Raw genomic sequence first — 9,355 nt, forward strand, 5'->3', positions numbered from 1 at the left:
AGGAAGGAAGGAAGGAAGGAAGGAAGGAAGGAAGGAAGGAAGGAAGGAAGGAAGGAAGGAAGGAAGGAAGGAAGGAAGGAAGGAAGGAATGAGGAAGGAGGGAAGGAAGGAAGGAAGGCCACTACAAGATCATCTTATCTCCCTGGGCATGATGGTACTTTTCTAGATGGCTGAGGGAAGAGGCTGCCCAGCCAGACTTTGGCAGGCCATCCATCGACAAGATGAAGCAGTGATCTTCCCAAGAGAGCCATCAACTTGCCCCCTCTCTGAACTTGGAGGGAGAGTAACAAGCATGCACCCAGACTTGGGCCAGGACTCAGAGACGTGAACACAAACCCACAGACACAGAGTAGATCAGTCCCAAATCCAGCCTCAGATGGGATATGCTTAGAAAGGCCAGAGAGGGAAGGTCTCATCGTATAGGTACAAAGTCACCCTCCCTTCTCCCCATGCCCCAGCCTGAGGTCAGGAGGAGCCACGTGAGCAGCACTTCCCAGTCCCCTCTTACTGGTCAGCACAGGGTTCCGAAGGCAACAACTTGTCTTCATCTTCTTTGTTGAACAAGGATGACATTGTCCTCCAGCCTTTAGCTCCAGCTCCCTGGACCTGGGGGAGGAGGGGGTGGAAAGAGCAGCAGTGATAGAAGCAGCTGTCCCAGATGAACTCCCCACCCTGAGCCGGGGCACGACTCCTCTGGCCTTCCTTGGCCTTCCCTCCCACCTGGATGGATGGATGCTCTGTTCCTGGGGCCGGGCAGCCTTACCCTTCGGGCCAGCTGGGACATGGGGTTGCTGGCCTCCTCTGTCAGCTGCACAGCTTCCTGGTCTGCTAGCACTGGACTCTCTGTCTGTGACACAAGCCCCAAGCCGGGCTGTGAGAGGGGACCCTCCACGTCCCCCCTCCCGCCATCTCATCCCTCAAACACATGCTCATCTGGCTCCGAAATCACTCATCTTTGTTTCTTCCTCAGACAGACGTACCTACCTGTCCCTCCTGCTCATCCTGCTCTTCTTCTCCCACACACAATTCCATCTTCCTTTCCCAGAACCTCATCTTACCCTTCCTCCCATATACAACAAAACAGTTTTTCCTCTTCCTACAGACCATTCCTTACTGCCCCGACCAGACCATTATACACATATGTATACAGACACATCTATTCATGCTTTCCTGAGGCTGCCCCCAATCTGTCATGTACAGAGGGTCCCAAATGGCTTTTTAAAAGCTTTAATAAACTTAAGATGTTTGCAATACTCCGTACATATCTTGTTTGTTCCCATCGGATCTGACCCATTTAAGATCTTCTTGTTAAAGATACTAGAGTGGGGGCCAGCTAGGTAGCTCAGAGGATTGAGAAGGATGGGAGGTGCTGGGGTCAAATCTGGGCTCAGACACTAGCTGTGTGACCCTGGGCAAGTCACTTAACCCCCATTGCCTAGCTCTAACTGCTGCTCTTTTGCCTTGGAACCAATACATAATATTGATTCTAAGATGGAAGGTAAGGGTGACTTGCCCAGGGTCACACAGCTAGGAAATATCTGAGGGCAAATTTGAACCCAGGACCTCCTGTCTCCAAGCCTGGCTGAACCGCCTAGTTGCCCCCCTACCTAGAAATACTCTTGACGAGGCAAGATTCATGGGAGGCCATGGACCAAAGACACATAGGCATAGGTGGGTCATTGGTTATCAGAGAGTATGCCTACATCGGTAAGATAATATATCCACGAGAGGACTAGAGTGTCCCAGCTTTGATGTCAGGACAAATAGTCTGGGTCAGTTTGATTAAAAACCCCAAAGGTAAACTTGGCCTCTTTTGTCCTTTGCTGGTGTTCTTCCAAGTCCAATCTGGCACCGCTCCCCAGGCCTGGGAAGACACCTGGCTCCCTCAGGCCCAAGGTCTCTCTCTCTCTCTCTCTCTCTCTCTGTCTGCCTGTTCTTTTAGCCTTTCCATCTTGGCCATTCTCCCTATTTCCTGCCTCCCCCTCCCTATTCTGTTGTCTTGCCCCCATTTCTTCTCCCAAATTCCCCTCTTTCCCTTTCCCAATTCCTTTTGTCCTAGAATGTCAAGGCTAGAAGGGGCCTTAGAACATGGAATATCAGAACTGAGAAGAGACCTTAGAACAGAGAATATATAGCTGGCAGGGCCCTTAGAACAGAAAATACCCAAGCTTAGAATGGGGCTGAGAACAGAATTTGAGAGACCTGAGAAATCATCTAGCCTAGGAGTTCTCAAATTGTCTGATCTCGGGACCTTTTTGCAAACCTCTTAGAAATTATTGTGAGAAAAGGAAATGATTGTGGACTCCACATCCCTTTGCCCAGACAAACTTTAGGTGGGTTATATTATCAATATTTCCCATATCAGAAATTAAAACATCTCTGTATTATTATACAACGTTGTGACTTTGTGGACCTCCTGAAAAGGTGTTGGAAACTCCCAAGAGTCTGGGACCACACTTTAAAAATTTTGGTCCAATATATTAATTCTCCCCTCTTTTTTTTAACATAGCACAGTAGTTAGCACATAGTAGGATGACTGACAGAGGCAGAGATGAATGACTTGTTTAGGCTTACACAAGTTAATAGCCAGGCCAAGAATCAAAGCCAGGTTTCTGAAGTTCCAGTCCATTGCCCTTTTCAGAATACCACCAGCTTCCTTTTCCTCACTTTCCTTCCCCCACCCTCTCCTTCCCTATCACTTTTGCCCCCTGTTGACTGGTGCCTCCTGTAAGCACCCATGCCACCCACCTCTTCTGATAGCTCTTCCCCGGACTCTCCACCCAGGGTCTGCAGCACCTTTGATTTGTAGGTCTTCCAAAAGGCTTGGTTCATGGCTGTAGGGGCACCGTCCAGGGCACAGGGCAGGCGATGGCTCAGTGGGTGCCAGTGCCCATCTCACAAGGCCACTTGGTTGGGCCTGGCTCTTGCCCTCTGGGATCAGGTGACCTCATTAAAGATAAACCAGCTTTTCCTTCCTGGCCCAGTGCCTCGAGGGCTGGAACCTGATCTAGAGGAATCTGGGATGGGGATAGGGACCCCCACCTCCCTTTTGCTCCTCCATGGAAGCTGCAGGGCCCACGAAGACTGAGGTTCCTCCTCATCCCACTGGGATATGGGGACTTTCTAACTAACAGAATCAAGGGATGTTCTGAAAAATCCTTTCCCAGTCCTTTCCCTTGCATTCATCTCTCTGGCCCTAGAAGAACACCCCCTATTAGGAGCACAACTCCCCTTTAAAAGCCCCAACCTGGGGGTCGGAGCCCCATCCTTTTCCCTCTCGGTGGGGCCCTGCCTATTACCCTTGCTTAGGCTTAAGGACCTGGCTGATATCTAGTGATGGGGGTCCCAGGGAGGCCCTTCAGCCCCTGGAAACACCAATGCCCTGGTCTCATATTTCACGGCATTGTCTGGACCCGTAACTGATTCCCCCTTCCTGGACTGGGGACACTCAGCCCGGTGACCCTGTCTCCTGGCAACCAGCTCCAAATAGCCCAAGTCCCTGAATTATTGCTGAGCCCCAGACTGCTGCTCATCCCAGCTCTGGTTTCTCCCAGGCTAGGAGGAACCAGGACCCTGGGAGAGATGGCTGGAGTTGGGAGGGAAGCTCCAGCCCATCCTCTCCTCTCTAACCCTTGCCTGCCAGGCAGGCCTGAGTCCTGAAAACACTCATCCCCTGGAGCTCCAGGGAGGGATTCTCCCATGAGAAGCCTCCTCCCCTTGGCCTGAGTGAGACCAAGGCCACCCTCCCCCACAGCCCACTGGCCATGAGCATCTCAGAGATGCCGTCCCTGTGTGCCACTAGCCTGCAACTCCTACACGAGTCTGAGATAGAAGACTGGGAGGACCCAGGAATCTTCATGGATTGTCTGGAAAGTGTCCCACTCAATCTAATGACTCTGCCCAGTCTAATAAACACAAATGAAGAACCTGAGAACATATGAACCAGGCTGGGTGCTCAGAATTAGAGGAAAAATCCATCCAGGTCTTCCCTTTAAGATTGTTACAGCCTAACCTGGCAGGGAGGAAAATAGCAACTAACTACAATTTCCAGCTGTAATTAAGGCCGCATGAGACAATCCTGTTGTTCTCTGCCCATGGTAGGCTGGTCTTAAACAACTTCAGCATTTTAAGAGCGCTTGGCTTCATCTGGGTCCTCCCAGCAGCCAGCAGTTCGATTCACAGAATCAGAGAATTTGAGACTTGAAAGGGACCTCAGTGGCCAGCCATCCAGTTCTTCTGGGAATCCCCACTACAATATACCTGGGAAAGGGGCAGTCAAGGAGAAGGAACCCATCCCTTCTCCAGGTGGCCCATTCCACTTTCGGGCAAAGTCAATACAAGTCATGGGCTACATTGTCCACAGGCAAGAGAGTGAGTTTCTGTGCTGGGAGCTCTCTTTAGAGGCATTTCCTAACTCACAGACAACTGAGATAGGTAGGACCTGACACTCTGAGGGTTTGGGTGATTTGCCCAGAGTCATGCAGCTATGAAGTACATGAGGCAAGATAGAAACCCAGGACTTCCTAGTGCTTAGCACATAGCATTTAATAAGTATTTTTTATTCATTCATTTGTTTATTTCTGAATAAAAGTCCAGTACTCTATACAGGATGTCATCACATTTCTGTGTCTCATACATTTTGTTGTGGTTCTGTCATTTTTCAGTCATGTCTGACTCTTCATCACCCCATTTGGAGTTTTCTTGGCAAAAATACTGGAATGGTTTGTTGTTTCCTTCCCCACTTCATTTTTATTTTTATTTTATTTTATTTATTTTAAAATATTTTTCTATGTTTACATGATTCAATATTCTCTTGCTCTCCTCTTTCCTCTCCACTCCCAGAGCCAACAAGCAATTTCACTGGGTTGTACAAATGTTGTTACTTAATACCTATTTCCATATTATTCATTTTTGCTATCTAGTGATTTTTTTTAAGGCCAAAACCCCAAATCACATCCCCATATATACATGTGATAAGTGATGTCATGTGTTCTTCTTTTGCATTTCTCCTCCCATAGTTCTTTCTCTCAATGTGGATAGCATTCTTTCTCATAAGTCCTTTAGGAGTGTCCTGGCTTGTTTCATTGCTACTAGTAACAAAGTCCATTACATTGGATTGTTCTACAATGTATTACTTTCTGTGTACAATGTTCTCCTGGTTCTGCTCATTTCACTCTGCATCAGTTCACCGAGGTTCTCCTAGTTCACATGGAAAGCCTCCAGATCATCATTCCTTTCAGCACAATATTATTCCATCACCATCAGATACCACAATTTATTCAGCCATTCCTGTGATTAGGGCCAGGCAATTGGGGTTAAGTGGCTTGCCCTAAAGGAAGTGTCTGAAGTCACATTTGAACTCAGGACCTCCTGTCTCTGAGACTGGTTCTCATTCCACTGAGCCATCCAGCTGGCCCTACCTAGGTTTATTCACTTGGTATGTCCTGAGCAGGCAGTAGTTGTTAAGAGTGGCCTTGGAGTCAGACAGATCTGAGTTCACACTGGCTGTGCAAGCCTATGCAACACACAACTTCTCAGGATCCTAGGGAAATCTTTGACTATAAATTGCAGAGTATTTGCTGATCAGTAAGTGCATAAAGTGTCTGGCCTGAAGTCAAGAGGACTCATCTTCCTGAGTTCAAATCTGGCCTTAGACATTTCCTAGCTATGTGACCCTGGACAAGTCACGAAACTCTGTTTGCCTCAGTCTCCTCATCTGGAAAATGAGCCAGAGAAAGAAATGGCAAACCGCTCTAGTATCTTTGCCAAGAAATCCTCAAATGGGGTCCTGAAGAGTCAGAATGCTGAACAACAAATTTGCTGATCTGAATTTTCAGTTTCCTCACCAGAACTTCTACATAACAACAGCAAGCATTTTATATAGAGCTTGAAGTCTTACAAAGTGTTTACATCTATTATTCCATTTGATTCACTTAACAATACTAAAAGGTGGGTGTTCTTATTATCCCTATTTTACAGAAGAAGAAACAGAGGCAGATGGAGGTTAGAAACAGAGTCTGAGACCATATTTGACCTAGGTTTTCTTGATTTCTTTTCTTTTTTTTATTAACCCTTACCTTCTGTCTTGGAGTGAATACTGTGTATTGGCTCCAAGGCAGAAGAGTGGTAAGGGCTAGGCAATGGGGGTTAAGTGCCTTGTCCAGGGTCACACAGCCAGGAAGTGTCTGAGGTCAGATTTGAACCTAGGACCTCCCGTCTCTAGGCTTGGCTCTCAATCCACTGAGCCACCCAGCTGCCCCCAGGTTTTCTTGATTTCAAGTCCAGGCTCTCTCCAATAGGGCACCTGGCTAATGAAGCCACAGGTGTGGTCCTCTACGTCTCTCCTTCTCTATTTCATTATATCTATTTTTACACGATCCTGTTATTTCCTTGGGAGAAACTATGCTCTTTAAAATATGTTTGCTTCGAGTCTTTCCCAACACCAGTCCATCCTCCATTCAGTCACTACAATTATTTTCCTAAAGTGCAGGGCTAATCATGTCACCCCCTCAACTCAATAAACTCCAGTGGCTCCCTATTGCCTTCAGGTACAAATATAAAATGCTGTTTGGCATTCAAAGCCCAAATAAATAGTTACTCCTACCTTTCCAGTTTTCTTACATCTTATTACCCACTATGTACTCTTCCATCCCCTGGCTATTCAAGAATAAGATGCTCCATTTCTCAACCCCTGCCATTTTCTCTGGCTGTCCCATATTCCTAGAATGCCTTTTCTCTCTCCTTCCCCTATCTCAGTACTGACAACCCTGGCTTCCTTTAAGTCTCCTAAAATTTGCCTTCTCCAAGAAGGTTTCTCCATCCCTTCTAATGCCAGTTTTCATTATTTCTATTTATCGGGCATATTGTTTGCTTCATATATATTTGTTAGTATGTGGTTTATGCCCCATTAGAGTGTAAGCTCCCTGAGAGGCAAGGATTATTCTTTACCAAATGCATCCCTAGTGCTTAATACTATGGTGCCTGGCATATAAAAGGTAGGCACTTATGTTGATTGATTGATTGAGGGCAAAGATGGTTTCTTTTTTTTGTCTTTGAATTCCAAGGATTAAACAGTACCTGGCACATAGTACTTGTTCAATCGTGTCTGACTCTTTCATGACCTCATATGAGGTTTTCTTGGCAGAGATACTAGAGGTTTGCCATTTCCTTCTCCAGCTCTTTTGACAGATGAGGAAACTGAGGCAAACTGTGTTAAGTGACTTGCCCAGGGTCATACATCTAGGAAGTGTCTGAAGCCAGATCTGATTTCAAGGAAGTGGAGTTTTGCTCACCCACCTGTGCCTGGCACACAGTAGGGCTTGCTTCATGAAAGCTGGACTGATCGAAGGTGGGGACTGTTTTCTTAGTTTGGCTTAGTATCCTCAGAGCCAAACTCCGTGCTAGGAGCTCCCTAAATGCAAGCTTGTTACTAGGTCGGCTGATGATCGGCTCGTCTAGAGGTGCAGGAAGAGGCAACACTTTGGGGCTGGGGGTGCAGTCCACTAGAAATAGCCCCAAGTGGCTTGAAGAGGGATCTCGGGGCCAGAAGGTGAAACAGCGATTTTGAGCCATCAGTCAGTTCACAGAGGAGCTTCCCGGCAGAGCCCCGCGCCTCTGTGGTGCCCAGTTTGTCCCCCAGGGGGCGCTCACCCGGATTGCGCCCGTCAGGACCCTCCCCGTGACGTCATGGAAGCGGCCCCGGAAGTCGAGCGGAAGTCGAGCTCACGTGGGCGCCGGCGCCCCGAGCTCCCATGGCCCGCTCTCGGCGCACCGGCGCGCACCGCGCGCACTCCTTGGCCCGCCAGCTGAAGGCTAAGCGGCGGCGACCGGACCTGGATGAAATTCACAGGGATTTGAAGCCCCACAGTGCCGCCCGCCGGCCCCAGCCCGACGCAGAGCCTGACCCCGACTTGCCCGGTGGCGGCCACCATCGTTGCTTGGCCTGCGCGTAAGCTCCGGGATCGGGAGGGAACATCCGGGGGCGGGTCATCTGGGGACTGGCCCGGGGAATCTGGGGGAGGTGTCGAAGCTCGTGGGGCGGAGGAATGAGGGACGTAGGAAGGAGAGGCTCTTGGAGAGGGCTAGGAGTAGGGACTCTGGGGACGGAGGCCTATGGCGGGGGCAGGGGGAGTGAGGTCCTGGGGAGGAGAGGCTCATTGGGAAGTGGGGACTTAGGGATGGAGGCTCATAGGAGCCGGGAAGTGGGGTTCTGGGGGATACAGGTTCATAGGAGCCGGGAAGTAGGGACCTTGGGATGGAGGTTTTTGGGGGCCTGGGAAGTGGGAACTAGGGTGGAGGCCTGTGGGAGGTGGGGCAAGGGCATTGGAGACCCAGGAGTGTGGATGTTGGAGGCGGGGGTTGAAAGTGGAGCCTAGGGAGTGAAGGCTTATGAAGGGATGGGGAATTGGGGACCTGAGGACTAAGAGGTTTAAGATTTTGTGGGGATGGTATTTGAGGATCTGGAGGATGGAAGCTTTTGGAGATAGAACTAGGGAATTGGGAACCTCTGGAGGCTAGAAACCTGGGAATGGAGACTTTGGGAGTTTGGGACCTGAGGGATGAAGGCTGGGAACAATCCTAAATCAGGAAGGAGAGGAAGCTGGGAGTTGAAAGATCCCATTATGAGGCCAGTGACTTATCTGGATTCCTCATTTCTTAGCTCTTCTCCTTTGGTAGGGGGGGAGGGAAGAGAAGGAAAGGACCCTCCACCCATATCTCACCTTTATCCCCTTCCAGGAGATACTTCATTGATACTGCCAGCTTGAAGAATCATTTGAAGTCCAAAGATCATAAAAAAAGGTGGGATACTTATGGAAGCCCCCATTTTATCTTCCCTCCTTCTGACCCTTCCTCTCTTCTCTCTTTTACCACTTTTCCTCTTTGCCCTTCCCCACAGCATTTTTTCTTTCTAGCCTTTAATCTCTTCCCTTAGGTTTTCTCTTTGATCTGCCCCTTCTCTGTTTCTTCCCAACCTTGCCCCTACTTTTTTTAACCTTATTTTAACCCTTGTCTCTTTTCTCCTGTAGGCTGAAACAGCTGAGAGTAGAACCCTACAGTCAGGAAGAAGCAGAGCGGGCAGCAGGCATGGGCTCTTATGTGCCCCCCAAGAGGTTGGCAGTGCCTACGGATGTATCCACTGAGACATCTGATATGGAGGTGGCCAGCTAATGCTGCCCAAAGGCAGAGGAAACCATTCTTGGATAGCGAAGCCAGGCTGAGCTGGCTGGACTGTGTCTTTCCCTCATCTTTCAGAACAGAAACTAATTCCTCTTTCCCATTAAAGGAAATGAGCTGCTCTCTCTCTTATCGTGTTTCTGATTTCCCCTAAATGCCAGGCTGGCGCTAATGCCTATTC

The 9,355-nt window shown here is 48.9% G+C and overlaps 2 protein-coding genes across 2 annotated transcripts; one reads left to right on the forward strand and one right to left on the reverse strand.

Moving 5' to 3' along the window:
* Positions 1–88: 88 nt before the first annotated feature.
* On the reverse strand, positions 89–2,871 carry C3H1orf232 (chromosome 3 C1orf232 homolog). Its single transcript, XM_044671355.1, has 3 exons — positions 2,749–2,871; positions 764–847; positions 89–606 (listed from the first exon to the last, which is right to left on the reverse strand). The coding sequence occupies exons 1-3, from the start codon at positions 2,830–2,832 to the stop codon at positions 505–507; spliced, it is 270 nt and encodes an 89-aa protein (XP_044527290.1). The 5' UTR covers positions 2,833–2,871; the 3' UTR covers positions 89–504.
* Positions 2,872–7,695: 4,824 nt separating this feature from the next.
* Positions 7,696–9,295, forward strand: ZNF593 (zinc finger protein 593). Its single transcript, XM_044671356.1, has 3 exons — positions 7,696–7,948; positions 8,737–8,799; positions 9,027–9,295. Exons 1-3 carry the CDS (start codon positions 7,752–7,754, stop codon positions 9,166–9,168), a joined length of 402 nt encoding a protein of 133 aa, XP_044527291.1. The 5' UTR covers positions 7,696–7,751; the 3' UTR covers positions 9,169–9,295.
* The last annotated feature ends 60 nt before the right edge of the window (positions 9,296–9,355 follow it).

This window comes from Gracilinanus agilis, chromosome 3 (genome assembly GCF_016433145.1).
Source record: "Gracilinanus agilis isolate LMUSP501 chromosome 3, AgileGrace, whole genome shotgun sequence".
NCBI classification, from domain to species: Eukaryota; Metazoa; Chordata; class Mammalia; order Didelphimorphia; family Didelphidae; genus Gracilinanus; species Gracilinanus agilis.